The 27336-nt window shown below is 43.4% G+C and overlaps 1 protein-coding gene across 1 annotated transcript; it reads left to right on the top strand.

Annotated features, from left to right (window-relative positions):
• On the top strand, positions 1-24569 carry LOC117479785 (anion exchange protein 2-like). Its single transcript, XM_034126872.1, is given in 18 exon segments — positions 1-214; positions 2934-3114; positions 4577-4712; positions 4793-4940; positions 6063-6159; positions 6974-7158; positions 7440-7656; positions 8389-8592; positions 9461-9609; positions 10864-11058; positions 12132-12341; positions 14508-14597; positions 15245-15411; positions 16966-17044; positions 17046-17220; positions 18455-18624; positions 20837-21010; positions 24026-24569. Coding segments are annotated over 18 exon segments (2694 nt in total). The 5' UTR covers positions 1-178; the 3' UTR covers positions 24107-24569.
• The last annotated feature ends 2767 nt before the right edge of the window (positions 24570-27336 follow it).

The raw sequence follows: 27336 nt of genomic DNA, 5'->3' as shown, positions 1-27336 counted from the left end.
CAGGTAGAGAGGTGGAGACACACAGGTGGAGACACACAGGTAGAGACACAGGTAGAGACTCAGGTAGAGACTCAGGTAGAGACAGACAGGTGAGACACACAGGTGAGACACTCAGGTGAGACACGCAGGTGAAGTGGGAGGTGTGTGTGTTCTGGGCTCGGTGTGTTGGGTCTGCAGGATGGTGGGTCTGGATCTGAAGCGTGGACACAGACAGGTGAGCTCGTTAACCTGCTCCAGGCCGGGTCACTTGACCTGTTTCACTTCTGACAGCATTTAGCCTTACATGTATTTTGTCACGATTTGAAGTTCACCTTTGTTTTGATATTAGAATCAGAACCAGGTTTATAGCCAGGTGCGTTCACACATACAAGGAATCTGCGTTGGTCTAAACAATCTAAACAAATAAGTTGCAAAGTAGGTAAAAAAAAAAAGGAAATATATAAGGATACTAAAAACTAAGTATTTTTAAGAAACAATTTAGCATTTAAAAACGATGCTACAGACAAGTATTTACACCAATTTTAATGTAACTATATAAATAACCGTAAAAGCTAAAAAACGTAAACACTTAGGACACTGAGTGTATACGGCAAAGTGTATTATATGGTTCTGGTTTCTGGTCCACTTTGGTCTGGTCACAGAGTGGTTCAGTTCCAGTGGAGGTCAGTCAGGAAGGGTTCATGTCAGACCGGTTGATAGAAATATAAAAACAGATTTCACCCTCAGCAGACCCTCTTGTTGTTACTGGGAATCAAGCTATATTTATAAATCAGCTGCTGATGGAAAGGGAGAGTGAATGTTTCATTCAGGATATTTAATTGTATTAATTGTATTAATTGTATTAATTTTATTAATTTTATTAATTTATTAATTTGACAGGGACAGTGCACATTGATTGACATTTCTGTAAATGCGCTAGAGTTAGCCAACAGGCTATTTTACATCTGTAGTCCCTGGACAGATGTTGAAAGTCATCCTAAAAAAAAATGTCACTTCAAATGACAGGTAAATAAAATCAGTAAAACAACATTCAACATAGATGCTTATATTATGATAAAAGCATATAGGAAAACATAAAAACTAAACTAAAAAACATATTCCCAAAGCAGACGGATAGCAACAGGTCAAGGCACATGTACAAACAGAGCGTTGTAAAGTGCACATTGTGTCAGTGTTGACAGAGCTGATTTTCCACTAACCATGTTTTTAAGTTAGATTTGAATAAACTGCAGGTGTTTTGTTCTCTAATCTTTACTGGGATTGAGTTCCACTGTTGTGCAGCTTTAAAAGAAAAAGAAGATTGGCTGAATGAACTCTTCCTTAATGGAACAACGCAGTCTCCTCTGGTTGCAGCTCTTGTTGACCTAGTTACAGGTGTGCGTATAGTGATAACATGTATGAGCGGAGGTGAGGTAAGGCCGTGTATTATTTTGTACATGAGGCAAGCATTTGCATATCTCATTACATTTTCTCAGCTCAACAAGTTGTACTTTGTGAGTATTGGGCAATGATGAGAATGAACTGACATATCTTTATTAACGGGACATCATCATGTTAACCCAAACCAGTTCCTCTCTGAAGCTGCGCTGTTTTTACATATGAACGTGAGGAGATACAGGTCTGAGATCAGGTCACATAAAGACCAGGGCAAAGCGACCCTACAAACTGCTATGAATCCATTTAAGGTCAAATCACCTCAAGAGAGGGACGTTTCCATATCAGTGCCAGTTAAGCCCTGAGCCTGTTTTTCAGGTTTCAGGCTCGAAAATGACATGCCCAGAACAAATGACTATAACTTCACTTCTAAAAGGGTTACATTAATAATCTTTTTTCTCAAAGCAAGGTTACATCTGTGAGTTGGATGTAGAAGTGTCAGAATCAATATAGATGTTTCTGTGTCAGAGTAAATTCAGATGGAACATTGTAAAAAAAGGTAAATTCTTACCTCCGCCTAAAAAAAAAACATTACTTATAGTGAAAACCACCCTTGAATGATGGGATGGTAGACTAAAAGCTTTAGGAATCCAAACTACAACATATAATAAGTACCCTGTATCAAGATTGATGCAACACAAGTGACATTTGACCTTTTTAGAGAGATTTATAAAAATAAAAATAATATGAAATCTCCGTTTTTTACATAAAAATGCAATGATGGATTATCAGTAATCCTTTCAAAGTGACACAGACACATTGGATTAACCTATGGATTAACCTTCAGCGGCGTGTTTATCATTTTAATGCCATTGATCACGACTATTGATCAGAATAACAGCTAATTTGAGACGATTTCCCGTGAATGTTCCGTAATTCACGTGTTGTGACGTCTGTGTTTGCTTCCCCTGTCACGAGTTCTGATCGCTCAGTGATGATACTTATACCTATAGAATCTGTGGAATCTCAGCTTTAATCTTAATTAATATCTTGTTTTTGCAGTTACGATAAGTAATAAGGGTATTTTTACCTTGAGTTCTGTGGTAAGTGTGTTAGCATTTTTTCGCTCAGGGCTCATTTAGACGCTTCTTGTGAGACTTGTGTTTGGTTTCTGCAAAAATGGTTCGTATTGTCAGTTAGCTGAGTTTCTTCCCGTTAAATGGCTATGACACATTAATAGGTTTTTAAATATTAAGAAGCCCTGAGACACAGTTTCGTGAAAAAACACCCCACTGCCCCCTGTACAGGGGGCTCTAGGGCTTAACAGGTTAAAAACACAGCTCGTGAGTTTTAACCTCCACTTATTATTTGCAGCTGTGTTATATAAGTCTCAAGGGCAATGTGTTTAATGTTCACAGATATTCACCTTAACATAAAACACCTTTCATATGAATTCATTATTAAAAATAGAGATTGTTTTCTGTAGATCGACAGAAAAATGTGTGTGTGTGTGTGTGAGTGTGTGTGTGTCCTCATAAGCAGTGTGTGTGTGTGTGCAGGTGTTCGTGGAGCTGAACGAGCTGGTGATCGACAGGAACCAGGAGCTGCAGTGGAGGGAGACGGCTCGATGGATAAAGTTTGAGGAAGAGGTGGAGGAGGAGACGGAGCGATGGGGGAGACCTCACATCGCCTCGCTCTCCTTCAGATCCCTGCTGGAGCTCCGGAAGACCATCTCCCATGGTGAGGAGCCCTCTGACGCCCCCTGTGGACACTCTCACTGCACTGTGACACTCTCACTGCACTGTAACTCACAGTGCACTGTAACACTCACACTGCACTGTGATACTCACAGTGACACTCACACTGCACTGTGACACTCACACTGCACTGTAACACTCACACTGCACTGTAACACTCTCACTGCACTGTAACACTCTCACTGCAGTGTGAGTGTCACAGTGCAGTGTGAGTGTCACTGTGAGTGTCACAGTGCAGTGTGAGTGTCACTGTGAGTGTCACAGTGCAGTGTGAGTGTCACAGTGCAGTGTGAGTGTCACAGTGCACTGAGAGTGTCACAGTGCAGTGAGAGTGTCACAGTGCAGTGTGAGTGTCACAGTGCACTGTGAGTGTCACAGTGCAGTGTGAGTGTCACAGTGCAGTGTGAGTGTTACAGTGCAGTGAGAGTGTCACAGTGCAGTGTGAGTGTCACAGTGCAGTGTGAGTGTCACAGTGCAGTGTGAGTATCACAGTGCAGTGTGACACTCACACTGCAGTGAGAGTGTTACAGTGCAGTGTGACACTCTCACTGCAGTGTGACACTCTCACTGCAGTGTGAGTGTCACACTGCAGTGAGAGTGTCACAGTGCAGTGTGAGTATCACAGTGCAGTGTGACACTCACACTGCAGTGAGAGTGTCACAGTGCAGTGAGAGTGTCACAGTGCAGTGTGAGTGTCACAGTGCAGTGTGAGTGTCACAGTGCAGTGTGAGTGTCACTGTGAGTGTCACAGTGCAGTGTGAGTGTCACAGTGCAGTGTGAGTGTCACAGTGCACTGAGAGTGTCACAGTGCAGTGTGAGTGTCACAGTGCAGTGTGAGTGTCACAGTGCAGTGTGAGTGTCACAGTGCAGTGTGAGTATCACAGTGCAGTGTGACACTCACACTGCAGTGAGAGTGTCACAGTGCAGTGTGAGTGTCACAGTGCAGTGTGAGTGTCACAGTGACACTCACACTGCACTGTGACACTCACACTGCACTGTGACACTCTCACTGCACTGTAACACTCACACTGCATTGTGACACTCACACTGCAGTACAATTTGTGGGCCATATTCCATTATACTTTTTTAATTAGCTGAGGGCCGATTCAAAATGGTGCGCGGGCCGTAGTTTGGACACCCCTGAGTTAACCTCTCTCTGGAGTTATGTGTACCTCTCTGGAGTTATTTGTACCTCTCTGGAGTTATTTGTACCTCTCTGGAGTTATTTGTACCTCTCTGGAGTTATGTGTACCTCTCTGGAGTTATTTGTACCTCTCTGGAGTTATACCTCTCTGGAGTTATACCTCTCTGGAGTTCTTTGTACCTCTCTGGAGTTATACCTCTCTGGAGTTATTTGTACCTCTCTGGAGTTCTTTGTACCTCTCTGGAGTTATTTGTACCTCTCTGGAGTTATTACCTCATGAAACCGATGGCTGTGCTTCCAGGCGCCGTGCTGCTGGACCTGAAGCAGAAGACGCTGCCAGGTATCGCTCAGCAGGTGGTCGAGCAGATGGTGATCTCAGATCTGATCAAAGCTGAAGACAGAGCCAACGTCCTGGGAGTTCTGCTGCTCAGACACAGGTTCAGCATGATCACGTGACCCAGAGCACATCCAATCAGTCATCAGTGGATATCACATGTGTATTCTCTTTCCTCCCCAGTCACCCCAGTGATGAGAAGGACCACAGCCTGTTCAGTAAAAACATCTCTGCAGCCAACATGGACGCCCTGATTGACTGCCACAATGGCCAATCAGAGCCCTCCATCCATCTGACCAATCACAGAGAGGCTGACGGGGAAAAGAGCAAGGTGAAAACTTTAACCGTTTATCAAACATTGTGTGCACATCTCTCCCAAAATCTGATAATTTAAAATCATTTCTGAAGTAAATCTCTCCAGTTTGTGTTAACCACAGACCTCAGTTCAGGATAACCAAAAACACATTCAGAAAACCATTGACCTCCAGACCAGGAAGTGATGCTGACTCAGGGTTCAGGACTCATAACGCTGACTCATGTCAGGGTTTAGGACTCATAATGCTGACTCATGTCAGGGTTTAGGACTCATAATGCTGACTCATGTCAGGGTTCAGGACTCATAATGCTGACTCAGGGTTTAGGACTCATAATGCTGACTCATGTCAGGGTTTAGGACTCATAATGCTGACTCATGTCAGGGGTTAGGACTCATAATGCTGACTCATGTCAGGGTTCAGGACTCATAATGCTGACTCAGGGTTTAGGACTCATAATGCTGACTCATGTCAGGGTTTAGGACTCATAATGCTGACTCATGTCAGGGTTCAGGACTCATAATGCTGACTCAGGGTTTAGGACTCATAATGCTGACTCATGTCAGGGTTTAGGACTCATAATGCTGACTCATGTCAGGGGTTAGGACTCATAATGCTGACTCATGTCAGGGTTCAGGACTCATAATGCTGACTCAGGGTTTAGGACTCATAATGCTGACTCATGTCAGGGTTTAGGACTCATAATGCTGACTCATGTCAGGGGTTAGGACTCATAATGCTGACTCATGTCAGGGTTTAGGACTCATAATGCTGACTCATGTCAGGGTTCAGGACTCATAATGCTGACTCATGTCAGGGTTTAGGATTCATAATGCTGACTCATGTCAGGGTTCAGGACTCATAATGCTGACTCATGTCAGGGTTTAGGACTCATAATGCTGACTCATGCCAGGGTTTAGGACTCATAATGCTGACTCATGTCAGGGTTCAGGACTCATAATGCTGACTCAGGGTTTAGAACTCATAATGCTGACTCAGGGTTTAGGACTCATAATGCTGACTCAGGGTTTAGAACTCATAATGCTGACTCAGGGTTTAGGACTCATAGTGCTGACTCATGTCAGGGTTCAGGACTCATTCCTGCAGCTTTCTATGTGTAAACATGTGTGTGTTTTCAGAACGAGGCGCTGCCCGTCACTCAGTCCAGATCCAAGCACGAGGTGAAGCTGATGGAGAAGATCCCGGAGCGAGCCGAGGCCACGGTGGTGCTCGTTGGTACGAATCCTCCTCTCTGGGGAGATATGTTCCTGACCCTCTGACCCAGTGTATCAGTGTGTCCTCACTGAGCAGCTGCACCTTGAGCTGCTCTCAGTGTCTCTCTGCTCCTCCTGCTGGCGTCAGCTGATAGAGGTTATAGTGATGTATCTTGTTATGCAGCATGTTGATTATTCAGCTAAATACATGGGTCTGGGGTAGAGATCTTCAGAAACACAGAACATCTCTTGGGAATTCTCCGGCCACAGCTCCAAATAATCCATCAGTGTTTCCATCAAAGTTCCTGCTCTCTCATGTGTTCCTCATGGAGCTTCAGTGGGTTAACGTCCCTCTGCTGTGTCTTCAGGCTCAGTGGGTTAACGTCCCTCTGCTGTGTCTTCAGGCTCAGTGGGTTAACGTCCCTCTGCTGTGTCTTCAGGCTCAGTGGGTTAACGTCCCTCTGCTGTGTCTTCAGGCTCAGTGGGTTAACGTCCCTCTGCTGTGTCTTCAGGCTCAGTGGGTCAACGTCCCTCTGCTGTGTCTTCAGGCTCAGTGGGTTAACGTCCCTCTGCTGTGTCTTCAGGCTCAGTGGGTTAACGTCCCTTTGCTGTGTCTTCAGGCTCAGTGGGTTAACGTCCCTCTGCTGTGTCTTCAGGCTCAGTGGGTTAACGTCCCTCTGCTGTGTCTTCAGGCTCAGTGGGTTAACGTCCCTCTGCTGTGTCTTCAGGCTCAGTGGGTTAACGTCCCTTTGCTGTGTCTTCAGGCTCAGTGGGTTAACGTCCCTCTGCTGTGTCTTCAGGCTCAGTGGGTTAACGTCCCTCTGCTGTGTCTTCAGGCTCAGTGGGTTTCCTGGAGCAGCCCTCCATGGCGTTTGTCCGGCTGCAGGAGGCGGTCCTGCTGGACTCTGTCCTGGAGGTCCCGGTCCCCGTGAGGTTCCTGTTTCTCCTGCTCGGCCCCCCCACCGCCAACATGGACTACCACCAGATCGGACGCTCCATCTCCACGCTCATGTCCGACAAGGTGAGTCCTGCAGAGCTAAAACCAAACATATGCCGTTAATAATGTGCAATATATACCTGGCTGCTAAATCCTCAGAACTGTTACAGGATGTGTTTTTTGTAAATTGTGTAACTTTTTTAATTATAATTTTCATTTCAATCTTTAATATTGTGTTTGTATGCATGCTACTCAGGTAACATGTTAGCACCTGTTAGCCTCCGTACTGATGTACCTGCAGGACTCTTCTGTTGTGAAACTGTGTCCCTGATGGTATTGTGATAAACCGTTGTCCTGTTCCTCAGCACTTCCACGAGGCGGCGTACCAGGCGGACGAGCGGCAGGACCTTCTGACGGCCATCAACCTGTTCCTGGACTGCAGCGTGGTGCTGCCTCCGTCCGACGTGGGCGGAGACGAGCTGCTGCACTCGGTCGCTCGCTTCCAGAGGGAAATGCTCCGGAAGAGAGAGGAGGAGAGCGGGAAGCTGCAGGAGAAGCAGAGCAGCGTCCAGCTGGATGAAGGTCCGTGCTCTTCAGCTGCTGCTTAAATATATTTATGTTATTAGCATTAAACATGAGAGAAGGATTACAACACTCTGTCAACCTAAGCCTTACAGTGGATCCTCATCAACATAAGGGAAGGTTTTTCTACATAATATCTTTGTATGTAAAGTTATTTTGTTCATACAAGCTAGAATTCTGAGATAAACATTTTATTTTGGAGAAAAAAGTATAATTTCAGATTCATTTTTAAATTATAAATATTTCGTGAAAATTTCAGATTTTTTGAAAAAAAAGTCAAAATTATTAAATAGTTTTTCTTATTTTCTTTCCTGAAAACATCTTAAAGGTGATGAAAAATGTTTAATTTTTTTCCTAAAAAATTAAGAATTCTGAGAATTTTGAAATTCATAACATTTCATGAATATAAGAAAACAATTCTTATATCTTTTTATTTCCTGAAAATGTCAGAATCTTAGGAAGAAAGATTTATATTTTTGTGGAAATCCCATAATATTAAGAAAAAAGTTGAAATTCAGATTTTTTTTGTGAGTTCTGAGAAAAAAAGGCAAAATTGTGAATTGTATTTCTTTTTTTTTTTCATGAAAAAAATCTGAATTGTGATGAAATGTAAATGTAAGATCAGATTTCTAAGGAAAGTGAAAATTCTGAATTGAAAAAAAATATTTCCTGAAAATCCCATAAAATTAAGAAAAAATTCGTAATTCTGCAAAAAAATGTCATAATTTCCAGACTCCCTGGTTCCCTCCAAAGTGGGCGAGGAGCCCCTGCGGCGATCGGGCCGTCTGTTTGGAGGTCTGATCAAAGACGTGAAGCGACGATACCCTCAGTATCTCAGCGACATCCGGGACGCTCTCAACGCTCAGTGCATGGCCGCCATCATCTTCATCTACTTCGCCTCGCTGTCGCCCGCCATCACCTTCGGAGGACTTCTGGGTGAGTCTCTGAAACACAGTGGTGTTTATTATGGTGGTGTTCACACTGCAGTACTTTTCCCACTTTAGTTCCGATATAGTTCCGAAATGTCGCGTTCACACCAAAAAGAGCCGGAACTAAAATTAGTTCATGAGAACCTTTTCACCCCCTTTTCCGTCAGTTTTCCGTCCCTGCTAGAGAGCAGGGACTTTCGTGGGAGAAAAAGGTTCCTATGTCTGATTGGCTGGGCGGAATGCAAACCACGCCCCGTAAAACTCCCAAAACGTTTTGTGAAGTTATTATCCTCACATTAGCATCCTCGCATTAGCATTATTAGCATTAGCATTAGCCCAGCGCACAAACGCAGAGAGACTAATTTATGGCAACACAAAAGAAAACATGGGAGCGGTGGAGATGAGGAGGTGTCGGCGTTCTGGCGATTTACTCAGAAGGCTTCAGTAGAAGCTGCTGGGAGTCCCAGCAGCTTCTACTGAAGCCTTCCCCAACTCCGGGGACTTCCGGCCGGGGACTCCGGGTGGCAGTATACGCCGTGAAGTGGTTTGCGGCCTGCCAGTAAACCCAAAGCAGAAGAAGAAGAAGTGACGTCAGCATCTCATTTGCCTAATCCTCCCTCAGGGAATTTATTCCGGTGTGAACGCGATCTGTACTAAGTTCATGAGAACTAAAGAGTTCTGATGAAATAAGTTCTGATGAAAAGTACTGCGGTGTGAAAGCGCCTAATGAGTCTCTGAAACACAGTGACGTGTATAATGAGTCTCTGAAACACAGTGACGTGTATAATGAGTCAGGTTTCACAGCGATGTTCTTCAGATGAATGTTTGCATGGAGCAGGTTTCACAGCGATGTTCTCCGCTCTGATTGCTCTCAGGTGAGAAGACGGAGGGTCTGATCGGGGTGTCGGAGCTGATCGTGGCGACGGCGCTGCAGGGCATCGTGTTCAGCGTCCTGGGAGCGCAGCCGCTGCTCATCATCGGCTTCTCTGGACCGCTGCTGGTGTTCGAGGAGGCTTTCTTCACCGTGAGATCACCTGACACACCTGACACACCTGCACACTGCACACCTGCACACCTGCACACTGCACACCTGCACACTGCACACTGCACACCTGCACACTGCACACTGCACACTGCACACCTGCACACTGCACACTGCACACCTGCACACTGCACACTGCACACTGCACACTGCACACTGCACACTGCACACTGCACACTGCACACCTGCCACACTGCACACTGCACACTGCACACTGCACACCTGCACACTGCACACTGCACACCTGCCACACTGCACACCTGCACACTGCACACTGCACACTGCACACTGCACACCTGCCACACTGCACACCTGCACACTGCACACTGCACACTGCACACTGCACACCTGCACACTGCACACTGCACACTGCACACTGCACACTGCACACCTGCACACTGCACACCTGCCACACTGCACACTGCACACCTGCCACACTGCACACCTGCACACCTGCACACCTGCCACACTGCACACTGCACACCTGCATCAGAACACTATCTCAAAGTCAAAGTCAACTTTATTGTCAGTCTTTCAGTTTGTGTGTACAGACAGAGAGATCCAAATACCGTTTCCCACAATCCAGAACACAAAAATACACATAACAAATATGTATAAAATATGTATATCCTATATATCCTATCTTTGACAAAGTTAATATCAACATGTCTCTTCAGTAACAGAGACTACATTAAATGGTCACTAACATAGCCAGAGATTTGAAAACAAAACCTATTTTTTTTCAAATTCTGAGAAAAATATTGAATTTATTTTTCCTCAAAATTGAGACACAATTTAGAATTCTGATTAAAAAAGTAAGAATTCTGAAAATGTCATAAATCGAGGAGGCATCTCTTGACAGATAAAAAGTAAGGATCCCAACTCGACTTGAAACCACTTGATGCATCTCCAAAGCCCAAAGATTACCACATATTCAATATAGTGTTAGCCACAAATCAATGAATCCCCCTTTGTTTCCAGAGCGCTGTTATTCTACGTCTGCACTTAATCCCACAGATTTCCTTGCTTGAACCAATCCAACCAAACCATCCAGATCTAACGTTATGTAACTGAGTTCTGGTTCAATACCCATAGACAATTTCCTTTACACACAAACTATGAGTTGCTCACAAAAACTGGGTTATAGTTTGTTAGGGTTCAAACTGATGGAGGGTATTATCACACGTTAGCCAAGCTGCTAGCTGCTCCTGAGCCCTGCGGTGTGTTTGTGTGCAGTTCTGTAAAGACAACGGCATCGAGTACCTGACGAGCCGGGTGTGGATCGGGTTCTGGCTGGTTCTCCTCGTCCTGCTCACCGTGGCCTTCGAGGGAAGCATCCTGGTGCGCTTCGTCTCCCGCTTCACTCAGGAGATCTTCTCCTTCCTCATCTCCCTCATCTTCATCTACGAGACCTTCGCCAAACTCATCAAGGTGAGTCAACTTCAAAGGTCAAAGTCAAATGTATTATCAGTCTTTCAGTTTGTGTGTACAGACAGAGAGATCCAAATACCGTTTCCCACAATCCCGAGGAATACAAAATGCAAAGTGTTAGAAAAATCTCACTGGTCCCCGGCTTGAGCTTCAATCTCAGGATCCATGTATTTTTGATCCTCTCAAGAATGGAAGTAGTCAAAAAACTGAAAATAATGTGTTGGTATTTTTCTCAAAATCTGACTTTTTCTCAAAAATTGGACTTTTTCTCAAAAATATGACTTTTTCTAAAAAATCTAAAAAATATGACTTTTTCTTTACAAGAGAGGGAGTTACACAGTCACAAGATGGAGGAATAGAAAGCAGTATTCAATGTTTACTTCAGATTAGCTCCACGTCAGAAATGAGCATGCTTGTCATATGTCTCTCTCCATAGAGGCTGAATCATCATGTTAATCACATAGCTATCATATGCCTCAAACAGTCCTGATGCTCTTCTAGGTAATCATACATCCTGTCATGTACAAAATACTGACTTTTTTTCCAAAATGTTGGCTTTTTTCTCAAGAGAATTCTAAAAATCTCAAAATTGTGACTTTTTCTCAAAAATCTGACTTTTTCTCAAAAATCACAAAATTCAGACTTTTTTGCAAAAATCTCAAAAGTCAGTTTTTCTCAAAAGTTCTGACTTTTTCTCAAACATTCTGACTTTTTCTCAAAAATTCTGACTTTCTCAAAAATTCTGACTTTTTCTCAAAATCTTAAAATTCTAACTTTCTAAAAATCTCCAAAATCTGAGTTGTTCTCCAAAATCAGATTTCTTCTAAAAATTATGACTTTTTTATTAAAATTATGATTTTTTCAAAAAATTATGACTTTTTCTAAAAATTATGACTTTTTCTCAAAATCTAAAAATTATGACTTTCTCTGAATACTTAAAAAATGTTAATAATCCCTGGTCCATGTATTTGTGATCCTCTCCAGAATGGAAGTAGCCATCACATACAGAGCATCAACTAGTTCCTGAACAGTGTCCTTCACATGAGTTTTAATTTTTCTTTGTTTTTTTCTAGATCTTCCAAGAGCATCCTCTCAAAAACTGTTACCATGGAAACATCACGGTGTCTCCGTCCCTGTGCAACTTCACCTCGGCCGCCGGGGATCCTGGGAAAGTTGTTGGAGAGCCGAACACCGCGCTGCTGTCCTTCGTTCTCATGGTGGGAACGTACTTCATCGCCTTCTACCTGCGCAAGTTCAAGAACAGCTCCTTCTTCCCTGGGACGGTCAGTAATAATAACAATAATAATAACTAGAGAATGCAATTCCTGAAGAAATTGCTAGTGGGAATGCTTTATGCTGAAAAGCTGACGAAAATGTAATGTGTAAGAAGAAAGTGAATAATTTAGATTGAAATGATACATGAACACTGGGGGCTTGAATGTGTGATGAGAGAAGAAAAGAAAGTAAAAGGCTTGGAAAAGCAGCAGAATATTTGAACTGCAAACTTTTGAACTAACTTGATGGCGAATGATCTGTTGCCATGCCAACGGCATTTGATGACATCCCATAATACGCTTAGATGCGTTGATGGCTGCATCGTTACCAAACCTGTGAAGTTTTGGGCCGTTTGGAGCATTTTCACTGAAGTTATAAGAAAAGCGTGTTTCATGGCGAGCCTTGTGTTACCATGGCAACTGCATTTGAAGAAATCTCCAAACTCTCACGTAGATGTCGTCATGGCTGGACTGTTAGCACACGTGAAGTTTGAGCACTTTTTGAACATTTTCATAGGAGTTATAGCGACATCGTGTTTTATGGCGAGGGATGCGTTTCCATGGAAACGACATATGGTGAGATCTCAGATTTGGCGTAGGGCTGTTGAGGCATGGACCGGTGATATACAAGTGAAGATTGGGGTACGATTGGACCGTGTCCATTGGACTTACAGCAACATCGTGTTTCATGGCGAGTTGTCTGTCGCCATGGCAACGGCATTTGATGACACCCCATAATACGCTTAGATGCGTTGATGGCTGCATCGTTACCAAACCTGTGAAGTTTTGGGCTGTTTGGAGTATTTTCACTGAAGTTATGATAAAACCATGTTTCAAGGCGAGCATTGTGTTGCCATGGCAACGGCATTTGAAGAAATCTCAAAACTGTCCCGTAGATGTCTTCACGGCTGGACTGTTAGCACACATGTGAAGTTTGAGCACTTTTTGAACATTTTCATAGGAGTTATACATTACATTAGGAGGTTACATTACTCTCTCTCTTCTCTTGATCGCCCTCTCTCTTCTCTTGATCACCCTCTTGATCTTCGGCATATGATGACACCCCATAATTGACGTAGAGCTGTGGAGGGCAGGACCATTAACCTTTATCTGAAGTCTGCTGCTCTGACTGCTGTCAGTTGGAGTGATGACATCATCGTGTTCCATTACACAGGTGTTTATAGTTGAGCTAACGAGCTCTGTAGAGATCAAAGGTTTGCATTGTTCTGAATGAGAGATGAACCTCTTACATGTGAACGTTTTGTGGAAGAACCACAACAGATATCTGTGAAATTTCAAAACGTGAAGCATCTCAAGGACCTTGAGTATCTGAAGTGTAATTTTTGTGTACTTTCGGGTTAATAATGTGGCCTTTTTGGCAGTTTAACTAAAGGTGTGCGGCTGCTGCTGTGAGGAAATATTAGCCTGAAATTACAATGGGTTTTAATGTTGAACGTTTTTGTCACTTCATGCCCTCAAGAGGCATTTTGTTTAATTATTTTTGCTTAATTATTTGTCATTTTTCAAGCGACGAGATGTTTTCCTACGTTTCTCATGAAAAATTATGTCTCAGGAATGTAGGGTTTGGGAATTATGGCAGTTTTAAAAAAATATATGAAGGCACATTTCAAGATTTCCTACCCTCTAGCTGTGACATCACGCACTCTAACTTAATGAGCTGCGCAATGTTGAAGTTAAAATGTTAAAAATGTGATGAATTATGGGATGTATCTCTGGAATTATGAAAGTTATGAATGAGAAAAGTAATAGCGCCCGATTCCCGACCGAGCTGAACGTTTTGATGTTCGAACGGAGTTTCTGCGATGTTGAATGTGGGAGGAGAAGACGGACAAAATAAGCAGGCGGAATAATAAACTTTTATATGCTTTTATAAGCATATCATAGCATATTTCCCACAATCCCAATACAAAATACAAATATATATAAAAATATGTATAAAATATGTATATCCTATACACAATTAACAAACACATTTATTCATATGCACACATTAAGACCTAAATAAAAGCACAACAATTAATATATACAAAATAACAGTCACTTCAAAATGTGTGAAAAACACTTTATTAATGTTAGTAAGTGGAGAGCTGTGCAGATTTAAAAGAGTCTTGTGGAGCAGAAATGTGCAACGGGTTGTTTTTCTACATGTTTCAGCTCCGTAGGATCATCGGAGACTTCGGGGTCCCCATCGCGATCCTCATCATGGTGCTGGTGGACTACAGCGTGGAGGACACCTACACTCAGGTGAGACACACTTTGAAGGTCCCCTATCACGCAAAATCCACTTCTTCATGTCTCCTCTACCTCAACATGTGTCCCCTCTGTGTAAAGAGACTCTCTCTCTACACAGAGGGGACACATGTCTCTTCTACCTCAACATGTGTCCCCTCTGTGTAAAGAGACTCTCTCTCTACACAGAGGGGACACATGTCTCTTCTACATCAACATGTGTCCCCTCTGTGTAAAGAGAAAATGAGCTGATCAGATTTTGGCCACTTGATGATGTCATAAGGATGTTTTGTCTTGTGTAACCATTAGCCAATCAGCAACCAAGGTAACCCCCCCCCCCCCCTTATCACCTGAATCTCCTCCTAGAGCACCATTGAGTTCTTTGTAACCAAATGTCTCTCAGAGGGGCGTGGGGAGGGGCTCCTTATTTTCATCTAAAGTAACAGACAGAGAATCAGCACTTTGGAAACAGGGCTGAAACAGAGGGGATTATGGGTAATGCTGCAATGATCTGTTTGGTGTTTCAGCCAATCAGAGACAGGCTCTGGATATATCTGAGACCTGTGATATACTGATGAGAAACAGTATAACACCTGAGTGCGTCCTGTGTTGACACAACACCCTGACAGACTTTACCTTCCCCTCTTCCTATTGGCCGGCAGAAACTGAACGTGCCCAGTGGATTCTCCGTGTCCAGTCCGGAGAAGCGCGGTTGGCTGATCTCTCCGATGGGCTCGGACGGGCAGTTTCCTGTTTGGATGATGGCCGCCAGCATCCTGCCCGCCATCCTCGTCTTCATCCTCATCTTCATGGAGTCCCAGATCACAGCGTAAAGCATCTAGTGTTCGTCCTCAGAGCGTCTTTTTCTGACCGCCAGCGTCTTTTCAATTGTGTCGATCGAGAAAAAGAGCTGCAACTCTCAACTTTTCAGAAAAGGGCAATTGACAATACTCAGTAGTGGGAAGTAACTAAGTACATTTACTGAAGGACTGTACTTAAAGGTCCCATGTCATGGCCATTTCTACTGATCATATTTCCATTGTTGAGGTCTACTAGAATAGATTCACATTGTTCAATGTTCCAAACTCACATTGGTTTCTCATACAGCATCTCTGTATAGTCTGTGTATTCACTCTCTGTCCTACACGGCTTGTTGGAGCTCCTGCCCCCCCCTCCCTGTGAGCCCAGTGGCCGTCTGCGAGACAGCGAAACCCAACCCGAAACCAGCCCGAGCACACACACACACACACACACCCGCAGCGAGGCTGTGAGTCTGTGTGTGCTCACACACAGACTCACAGCCTCGCTGCGTCCCGCCGTCTCAGGGAGGAGAAATCGGCGGAGCTTCAGCTGAGAAAAGATTGAGTGTGTGTGTGTGTAACGTAACGGCTCCACGGACGTAACTATACCCAAGAAGTAAACAATGTAAAAAGAGAAATGTCCAACGAGGCGTTCTGGGGCAGCATAGACAGGTCTTCTCTGTGTTAGAGTTTTACTCTCTACAGGGTGCACTTTGAGGGTTTGTGACTCTGCAGACCGTTTACATGCAGAAGCTACAGAACACAAGGGGACGGGTAAGAACCAGAAGAGCATGACATGGGACCTTTAAGTACAATTTTGAGGGACTTGTATTTCATGATCTGCTACTGTGTACTTCTACTCCACTACAGTTCAGAGGTACATGGTGTACTTCTTCTCCACTACATGTATTAATACCTTTAGTTACTTTACAGATGTGGATGAATGATGTGAAATATAATCAAGTGTTAAATCAGACTTGAGTTCCACCTGGAGTAAATCCACAAGCTACCCTGCAGTATACAAAGTCATTCAAACTAGCTGCACCTTTACCAGCTTTGAGAACAGGTACAACAAGTACAAGATCTGAGTACTTCTACTTTCACTCGAGTACCAGACCGTAGTACTTAGTACACAGTAGCACAAACAGCTAATATACATCAGCAGTGATGCGTTGTTAAGATAGTCAGTCAGTCCAAATGGACGAGACTTGGGAACCGAAGGATCGCAGATTGAAGTTCTGGTTCTGACAGGGTTCAGAGTGTGGACTGGTTCTGTGAGAGGAACCAGTTCAGAGTGTGGACTGGTTCTGTGAGAGGAACCAGTTCAGAGTGTGGACTGGTTCTGTGAGAGGAACCAGTTCAGAGTGTGGACTGGTTCTGTGAGAGGAACCAGTTCAGAGTGTGGACTGGTTCTGTGAGAGGAACCAGTTCAGAGTGTGGACTGGTTCTGTGAGAGGAACCAGTTCATTACAATTCTAAAATCGATTTCCTTCCAGAAAAAGACACTCTGTGCACACGGCCTTATTGTTGTGACCCAGAACCACCAAAGAGAGTTCACATTGTGTTTCCTGTGTGTGTGTCAGGCTGATTGTCAGTAAGAAGGAGCGGATGCTGGTGAAGGGCACTGGTTTCCACCTGGACCTGCTGATCATCGTGGTGGTGGGGGGGGGTCTCGGCTCTGTTCGGTCTGCCCTGGCTGTCTGCAGCCACCGTGCGCTCCGTCACACACACCAACGCCCTCACCGTGATGAGCAAGGCCGTGGCGCCCGGAGACAAGCCGCGCATACAGGAAGTGAAGGAGCAGAGGCTGACGGGCTTCCTGGTGGCCGTGCTAGTGGGTACGTGGAGGACTACAACCTGGGGACCAGATGAGGGTTTATATCAGGGGTGTCCAAACTACGGCCTGGGGGCCAAATGCGGCCCGCGAGAGATTTTGAAACGGCCCTCAGCAGATTCAGAGAGTCTAATGGAGGATGGCCCACAAAGGAAACTTAAATATAGATGAAAACAGATATTACACAGTATTCATGTGTTAAACTAATTCAGTTAATTCAAGTTGAAAACATTTTCTATCAAATCTAAGTTAATATCTTCCTATTTCCTCTTATGATAATTCATCTGAGGCTTCTGTTTAAAGGAATGAGCTGCTGACAATATATATATACGTATATTATACGTGGCTCTCGGTGAAACCGTTTGGACCCCCGGGGTAGATGGAGGCTGTCGTGGCTTCCTCCCTTGTTTTTCTATCAAGCCACTAGACGCCTTAAACACACATGTTTAACTCGTTTCCTTTCCTTTATATTTCTCACAGTTGAAGAGTTGCTTGGCCTCCGATGGTTTGGATGATATTATGCGATGTGTTTGCTCACAATAAAATAACAAACTTTTACACATGCCACAAAGAAAAGAGGCCTTTACAATGTTCAGAACAAAGAGGCAAAACTCAAATCAAATGACAAACTACTTAGGTATTCTTTCTTTCTTTGATAAGGCTTATATAACTTGATAACTTAAAGGTTAGTTGAACGGTTAAAAACTGTTCCTCGACGGTGTCTTTCTGACAGGTGGCCTCTCTCTTTAGAGGAGGCGCCGTGCGAACTGTAGTCTTTTATAGTCTGGTGACTACAGACGTCTCCATTAGGTGGCCTTTCTTATGAAGACTAAATACTGGCTCTAACAGAGGAGGAAATGAGCTCATTGCTAACAGGAAGAGAGCAGGTCCTTCCTTCAGGCTGGTAGAGCCCCACACAAACAACAACAAAGACTTTAACACATCTGTTGTGCAATAACACTAAAGTGCAATATATACAGTATATACAGCTTTATAATTGATTTGTACTGCCTGCTATCTCATAGTTAGACAATTCCACTCCTGTAACCCAGTCTGTCATACCTGAGCAATATATACTTTCATTTCACTACTGCTACCTGGCTGCTATCACACTACTTCTACTTCTACACTTATTCATATCAAAATACAGCTACTGTACTTTAGGGTACTTTTTGTGAATAGTAATTTGTGTAATTTCTATCTCTAATATTTTGCCTCTTTACTTTGAACCCCCTCAGGTCTGTCCATCGTGATCGGGGAGGTTCTGCGTCAGATCCCTCTGGCGGTTCTGTTCGGGATCTTCCTCTACATGGGTGTGATGTCTCTGAACGGGATCCAGCTCACTGAGCGGCTCATCCTGCTGTTCATGCCCCCGAAGTACCACCCCGACCAGAACTACGTCCGCAAGGTGAGTCCTGCCCCCACCGGGCATGAACACCATCCACAGTGTAGTGCATAGTGCCGCGCACATATACTATCAGGATGTTGCTGATGTGGAGCGGAGTGATACTGAGTACTAGTATGTGTATGTAAGCCCGCATCTAGAAGTATGTACTAGCTGAAGACCTGTTAGGTCAATACAGTTGTCTCGACTTGATTTCATAGTGGTGTAGTGATCACTGATTCATACACTGGGGTTACATAATTCAATCCAGGAACTACAGGTTGGGGGTATTGTTTCGCACGGACACATATCTTGACGGTACCTCCGGGGTACCTACTGTGTGTGTGTGTCTCTTGCACTTTCTCTTAGTCTTCTCGGCTCGACCCGACAGCATGTGCATTTCTGCTGCTCAATAAAGCCAGATTTGCACCTCCGATGCACCGCCTCCGTCTCCCTTCTCTCGGCACTACATTGGTGACCCTGACATAAGTCTCGCGAAGGATCCGAGACTGAATCGAACACGGCAAAAAGCGCAGCTTTTCTCGAAATGCCGGGGATTTTTGGAGACCTCCGTGGCTGCCTCGTGCGCTCGGACTGTGGCTCGGTGCGCCCCACGGAATGGACGCGGACGTCGCTCGCCATTTCCACGGCTTTTCGGCACTAGGGGACAGCAAGCCTTCCATGGGGCCGGTACGCGACCGTGCCGGGTTTGTTCGGGACATGCGGCTGCATGTCCGGCCAGCGACTGACGGCTGCCGAGAACGGCTAGCCACGACTGCTAACGGCTAGCAGCTGGCAACAGCTGACGATGTCTAGCAGCTACCAGCGGCTATCGACATCCGACTGTTTTTTTTTTGTTTTTTTTGTGGTGCCTGAGAGGAGGTTCGACCATGGCTGGTCGGCCTCGTGTGGACCCTCTCGCTGTTTCGCCACCTCGACGGCGGCTTCGGACGTCACATACGCCTGCTGCGGCCCGTGGCGCGCTTCTGGACCCCGTCTCGCCTCTTCCCTCGCCTCGGCGGTTTCGATCGTCGCCCATGCCTTCATCGGCCCGCGGGTGGCGCGCTTCGGGACCCTGCCTGGCCTCTCCTCTAACCGCGGCTCACGGTTCGCCTCGACGGCGCCCCGTCTGGCCTCTCCCCTGTCCACGTCTCCCTCCTCCCGGGGACACGGCTCCTTCCTCCCGAGGACTTCGTGCCCGCCGCCGCTGTGCCTTCGCCTGCGGCCGGGCAGCGCTCCTCCCTGATGGGGACCTCCGGGTTTTTCACGCCCGTCCCCACGTCGCAACACAGCGACCCTGCTTTCTGCGGCCCCCTGACGACGGCCCGTTCCGGCCCGCCCCCCACCCTCCGGTGGGGATGCCCTCGCCCTCGTTGGGGCCCCTACCTTCTTCTGCGGCCCCCTGACGACGGCCCGTTCCGGCCCGCCCCCCGCCCTCCGGTGGGGTTGCCCTCGCCCTCGTTGGGGCCCCTACCCTCTCCTGTGGCCCCCTTCCGACGGCCCGTTCCATGGCCCGCCCTCCTCGGCCCCTGTGATGCTTCCTCCGGGACGTGGGGATTGTGTCCATGGTTGAATTCTGGGGGGGCTTGTGTAGTGATCACTGATTCATACACTGGGGTTACATAATTCAATCCAGGAACTACAGGTTGGGGGTATTGTTTCGCACGGACACATATCTTGACGGTACCTCCGGGGTACCTACTGTGTGTGTGTCTCTTGCACTTTCTCTTAGTCTTCTCGGCTCGACCCGACAGCATGTGTATTTCTGCTGCTCAATAAAGCCAGATTTGCACCTCCGATGCACCGCCTCCGTCTCCCTTCTCTCGGCACTACAGTGGTTCGTATGAACTGGACTTTACAGGGATCTTTTCTTGGACTCAAAGGAACCACCAAGTTTCAAGTCTTCATCATCATGAGCTCAGCAGCTACAGTGTAGATATGGCAATGAAAGACTGAAGTCCTCCTCCAACAGAGCAACATGAATATATATAGGACATAGAACAAACAGATACAATAGTGCAAGAGAATGTTTTGAGATGTGCAAGTTAATACAAATAACATTGAAATAGTTCAAGAAGAGTCTATATACCCAAGTAAATGGAATATGATATATTAGATAAATAATTAGCAAACAGATTAATGTTTATGGATGTTCAGTTTCGGTGTTTAAGTCCATGTCAGTTGTGCAAATGTTTCTCCATGAAAGGCCCATCTGATACTGATTGTTCCGTCTCAGGTGCGCACGTTGAGGATGCACCTGTTCACCGTGGTGGAGCTCATCTGTCTGTCTCTCCTGTGGGTCGTCATGGCGACCTCTGCGGCGCTGGCCTTCCCCTTCATGTTGCTGCTGACCATCCCAGTGAGGATGCTGCTGCTGCCGCGCATCTTCACCCGCAGAGAGCTGCAGAGCGTGAGTACACCTGCATCTGCATGCTAACAATGCTAACACAACACTCTCTCACCTGGTACTACTAACTGTTAGCTGGTAACTGTTAGCTGGTAACTGTTAGCTATCAACTGTTAGCTATCAACTGCACGCTAACAATGCTAACACAACCCTCTCTCACCTGGTAACAGTTATCATCTAACCAACCCAGTCTCACGGCATTTTGTGTTATAGTCACGACATGTAATCTATTGATTCGTGTTCACCAACACGATTTTCCCCTTTTTTTCGTGTCACACGAAATGATTTTAAGAGCAATGCATTTCTATTGGTAGCATGTTTCGTGCCTGCACCACGTCTTTTTGTCCGGTCGGGTCTTGGAAGACCGGAAGCTGTGAGGTTCATAAAAACATGTTCTTACTCAATGTCAAGCCACGATTATTGTTTTCATTTTAAATCGTATAATGTTGGACTTTTTTTGCCGTCTGTGAGGAAAAGAAATGTCTCAGAGCCTCTGGATACTGACATCTGTATTTCTTAAATATTTTTTTCCTTCTAATTTGTTATTCTTTTCTAAATAACACACTGTTATTTACTCAACAATAACACACTGTTATTTACTCAACAATAACACACTGTTATTTACTCAACAATAACACACAATTATCCTTGTTTTTATTTATTTGTTTAATTCTATAATCTCTGGATTTTTTTGCCGTCCGTCAGGAACTGAATTTCAAAATAAAATAACAGGAAACAGACGTAGGCCTATAAGGGACATTTCGAGCATCATTGCGATACACAGCCACTGAACTGATTACCCAAGATCCTCAGCTATGGTTTAAGCTCGGTGATTGGATGTTTTAGCCGCAATGCACGTTGGGATATGGTGTTAATGCGATATGAAATATGAAAAACATTTCGGAGTTTAGGATGGCCGAAGACACTACACTACCCATAATCCCCAGCTATCGTTTGGGACTACAGTCCCCGTGATCAGCCCCCCCCCTCCCCCAGAACTACGCATGCTGGCTATTGTGTTTCGCAAAATGTTCTATGGGACGTCTCTGCTGGGAACGTTTTCGTTGTTCCCACAATTAGAAGTTGCCAGTATTAAACACATTGGTGTTATCAAATGTAAAACATATAATTAATAAATGGGTGAAAATCGCTTGTGTACATAATGCGCAGCATTAATATATACCCACATGACAGCTCATTGTTACTTTGTCATTCTACTCCACTACAATTCAGAGGTTAACCTGGTATTTGTACTCCACTACATTTATTTTAGTTACTTTGCAGATTCTGATGAATGATGTGAAATATAAACAACCCTTAAATCAGACTTTAGTTACACCTGAGTAAAATGCAGTGAAGGTGATTGTCAAGTGCCAACAATCAGGAGAGATATTTGATAGTGGGTGCTTGAGAAGACTAAACATTTATCTGCAGATCCCTATAAAGTATATTCATTACTCGTTATTCTCTACTAATAGTTCATCAAAAACTGTATATAATGGCTATTTTGCATATCCCTTTCAAGATTTCATGATTTTCTAAGGTTTATTGACATATCATATACACAACTACGGTGTAGTTATGCAATGAATGAAAAACTTGGGTCACAGGTTCCTCAACAGAGCATTACAAGACATCTATCAATATGTGTGTACCTCCACCATTACACTGTCATATTCTGCACATTTCTTATTCTATCTACAAACGTCTTATAAGAGTATAATACATATGTATAATATCAGTTAAAATAAGTGCTTAAACATAGTTAACATTGCAGGAAAGCAATATATTAGACGTTAAGTACTTTGTCAGGCTTAATATTTATCTGTAGATACAAATGTCACTGTGTGTGCTGTGTGCTCTGCATGTGTGACCATCAGAGAGGGTTTCATCCCTCCATATTCATCTTCTATACCCCCAAAGCTTTTTTCTTATTTAAGAAGACCTTAACCTAAAGTATTATTTAATGTTTTAATAAAGGTTAATTAGTTTGTCTGTTTTGCACATCCTCATATTAATATCTTTGTACATCCGGCACTAAACTGTTTGATTGTAGAGATCACTTACAGTATCTTCTTGATTTGTTATATTCTATATTTCTATCACTGACCTTCTACTTTCCCCCTATGAAAGTATGTAACGTGCATTAACCACTAGGCGGTGCACACAAGGTACACACAGCCATAATAACTTTGTATTATTAGTGTAGGACACATCTGAAGATGTATAGTTATTGTACAGACATTATACGATTTAAAATGAAAACAATAATCGTGTCTTGACATTGAGTAAGAACATGTTTTTATGAACCACACAGCTTCCGGTCTTCCAAGACCCGACCCGAGAAAAGGACGTGTTGCAGGCACGAAACATGCTACCAATAGAAATGCATTGCTTATAAAATCGTTCTGTGTGACACGAAAAAAAGGTGAAAATCATGTTGGTGAACCCGAATCAATAGATTACATGTAGTGACTATAACACGAAATGCGAGACTGGGTTGGTTAGATGATAACTGTTAGCTGGTGACTGTTAGCTGGTGACTGTTAGATGGTGACTGTTAGCTGGTGACTGTTAGCTGGTGACTGTTAGATGATGACTGTTAGCTGGTGACTGTTAGCTGGTGACTGTTAGCTGGTGACTGTTAACTGGTGACTGTTAGATGGTGACTGTTAGCTGGTGACTGTTAGCTGGTGACTGTTAGCTGGTGACTGTTAACTGGTGACTGTTAACTGGTGACTGTTAGATGGTGACTGTTAGATGGTGACTGTTAGCTGGTGACTGTTAGCTGGTGACTGTTAGCTGGTGACTGTTAACTGGTGACTGTTAGATGGTGACTGTTAGATGGTGACTGTTAGCTGGTGACTGTTAGCTGGTGACTGTTAGCTGGTGACTGTTAGCTGGTGACTGTTAACTGGTGACTGTTAGATGGTGACTGTTAGCTGGTGACTGTTAGCTGGTGACTGTTAGCTGATTTTAATATGATCTCCTGTCTGACCTCTGACTTCTGACCTGCAGCTGGATGCTGATGACGCGGAGCCTCACCTGGAGGAGAAGGAGGGCCAGGACGAGCACTCTCAGCTGCAGATGCCTGTGTGATCTGTCGTTAGCATTTAGTTAGCATATTGTTAGCATTTCTCTCATGTATCCTGCAGCAGTGTGGCAGCTGGAAACCATGTTTTTATAAATGTGACTGTATTTTCTGCTTGTTTCTGTCTGACTGCCTGACCTGGGATCTGATCTGTGCAACACTATAGGGGGGATTCACAGAGGAGTGATGCTTCACTACAGATGTGTGTTAATTATATTACAGCACAAACACATAAATAACGCTCTGCAGCTGTTTTCCTCATGTATTTTCAAAAATGGATTTAAGATAACAGTTCCCACCAACTCTCTGAAGATGATAATCATGTCTCCATGAAGGTGTATTTCCCTCTCAGGACCCCTCAGTGAACCCCCTGAGTGTTTCACAGATCACACTAACTGGAAAATGCTCTCTGTTGGTACTCTGTCTTCCTGTCTGTTGGTTTCAGATTCTATCAATAAATGCATATTTTATCTTTAACAGTGTGATTTACTTGTCCTCCCGACACTCCATGTAAATCCTGAGGTTTGACTTTAACATGTTTTAATATTTCATGTGAACCACGATCACACATTATCACTCTTCATTGTCACGGCTTTACTTTTAGTTGAACACAGGCCAACTTAAACAACATTTCTATTTATAATAACAGTGTATTATGGGTGTAATAACAGTGTATTATGGGTATAATAACAGTGTATTATGGGTATAATAACAGTGTATTATGGGTATAATAACAGTGTAATATGGGTATAATAACACTGTGTTATGGGTATAATAACAGTGTAATATGGGTATAATAACACTGTGTTATGGGTATAATAACAGTGTAATATGGGTATAATAACAGTGTAATATGGGTATAATGACAGTGTATTATGGGTATAATAACAGTGTATTATGGGTATAATAACAGTGTAATATGGGTATAATGACAGTGTATTATGGGTATAATAACAGTGTATTATGGGTATAATAACAGTGTATTATGGGTGTAATAACAGTGTATTATGGGTGTAATAACAGTGTATTATGGGTATAATAACAGTGTATTATGGGTATAATAATAACAGTGTATTATGGGTATAATAACAGTGTATTATGGGTATAATAATAACACTGTATTAGGGTATAAACCAGTGTATATGGGTATAATAACACTGTATTATGGGTATAATAACAGTGTAATATGGGTATAATAACACTGTATATGGGTATAATAACAGTGTAATATGGGTATAATACAGTGTAATATGGGTAATAATAACGTGGTATTATGGGTATAATAACACTGTATTATGGGTATATAACAGTGTATTATGGGTATAATAACAGTGTAATATGGGTGTAATAACAGTGTATTATGGGTATAATAACAGTGTATTATGGGTATAATAACCGTGTATTATGGGTATAATAAACAGTGTAATATGGTGTAATAACAGTGTATTATGGGTATAATAACACTGTATTATGGGTATAATAACAGTGTATTATGGGTATAATAACAGTGTATTATGGGTATAATAACAGTGTAATATGGGTGTAATAACAGTGTATTATGGGTATAATAACAGTGTATTATGGGTATAATAACAGTGTAATATGGGTATAATAACAGTGTATTATGGGTATAATAACAGTGTAATATGGGTATAATAACAGTGTAATATGGGTATAATAACAGTGTATTATGGGTATAATAACAGTGTAATATGGGTATAATAACAGTGTAATATGGGTATAATAACAGTGTAAAATGGGTATAATAACAGTGTATTATGGGTGTAATAACAGTGTATTATGGGTATAATAACAGTGTATTATGGGTATAATAACAGTGTAATATGGGTATAATAACAGTGTATTATGGGTATAATAACAGTGTAATATGGGTATAATAACAGTGTAATATGGGTATAATAACAGTGTAAAATGGGTATAATAACAGTGTATTATGGGTATAATAACAGTGTAATATGGGTGTAATAACAGTGTATTATGGGTATAATAACAGTGTATTATGGGTATAATAACAGTGTAATATGGGTATAATAACAGTGTATTATGGGTATAATAACAGTGTAATATGGGTATAATAACAGTGTAATATGGGTATAATAACAGTGTAAAATGGGTATAATAACAGTGTATTATGGGTATAATAACAGTGTATTATGGGTATAATAACAGTGTATTATGGGTATAATAACAGTGTATTATGGGTATAATAACAGTGTATTATGAGTATAATAACAGTGTATTATGGTATAATAACAGTGTATTATGGGTATAATAACAGTGTATTATGGGTATAATAACAGTGTATTATGAGTATAATAACAGTGTATTATGGGTATAATAACAGTGTATTATGGGTATAATAACAGTGTATTATGGGTATAATAACAGTGTATTATGGGTATAATACAGTGTATTATGAGTATAATAAGCAGGTGTATTATGGGTATAATAACAGTGTATTATGGGTATATATAACAGTGTATTATGGGTATAATAACAGTGTATTATGAGTATATAACAGTGTATTATGGGTATAATAACAGTGTAATATGGGTTATCACACACATGTAAGTTACTTTAGTTTAATCATTGGTGCGGTTACTGTCATTATAATGTTAGATGAATACAAATGCCTTATGACTGTGAAGTGTTTTACCTGTCTGTCCCCCCACCTCTCACCTGGTTGTCATGGCGACTGCTCCTCCCCGTCACAATGCGTCCATCGGAGCGTCTCGCTGAAACCTGAAGCAGGTGGAGGCGGCTCCAGGTCACCTGAGACCGGCTGCTGAATGTTTGATGGAGGCCAGAAATCCTCCCACCGTCACACCTGAGGACGACAGAGAGGACAGGTAGACTGCAGGACTGGAGGACGACAGGTAGACTGTACAGGTAGACAGTAGGACAGGTAGACTGCAGGACAGGTATACTATAGGACAGGTAGACTGTACAGGTAGACCGTAGGACAGGTAGATTGTACAGGTAGACTGTAGGACAGGTAGACTGTACAGGTAGACAGTCGGACAGGTGGACTGTAGGACAGGTAGACTGCAGGACAGGTATACTATAGGACAGGTAGACTGTAGGACAGTAGACTGTAGGACAGGTAGACTGCAGGACAGGTAGTCTGTAGGACAGGTAGACTGTACAGGTAGACTGTCGGACAGGTAGACTCTAGGACAGGTAGACTGTACGACAGGAGGACAGGTAGTCTGTAGGA

This window comes from Trematomus bernacchii, unplaced genomic scaffold (assembly GCF_902827165.1).
Source record: "Trematomus bernacchii unplaced genomic scaffold, fTreBer1.1, whole genome shotgun sequence".
Lineage (NCBI taxonomy): Eukaryota > Metazoa > Chordata > Actinopteri > Perciformes > Nototheniidae > Trematomus > Trematomus bernacchii.
The sequence above is the reverse complement of the archived record's forward strand: the minus strand, read 5'-3'. Positions and strand labels throughout refer to the sequence as shown.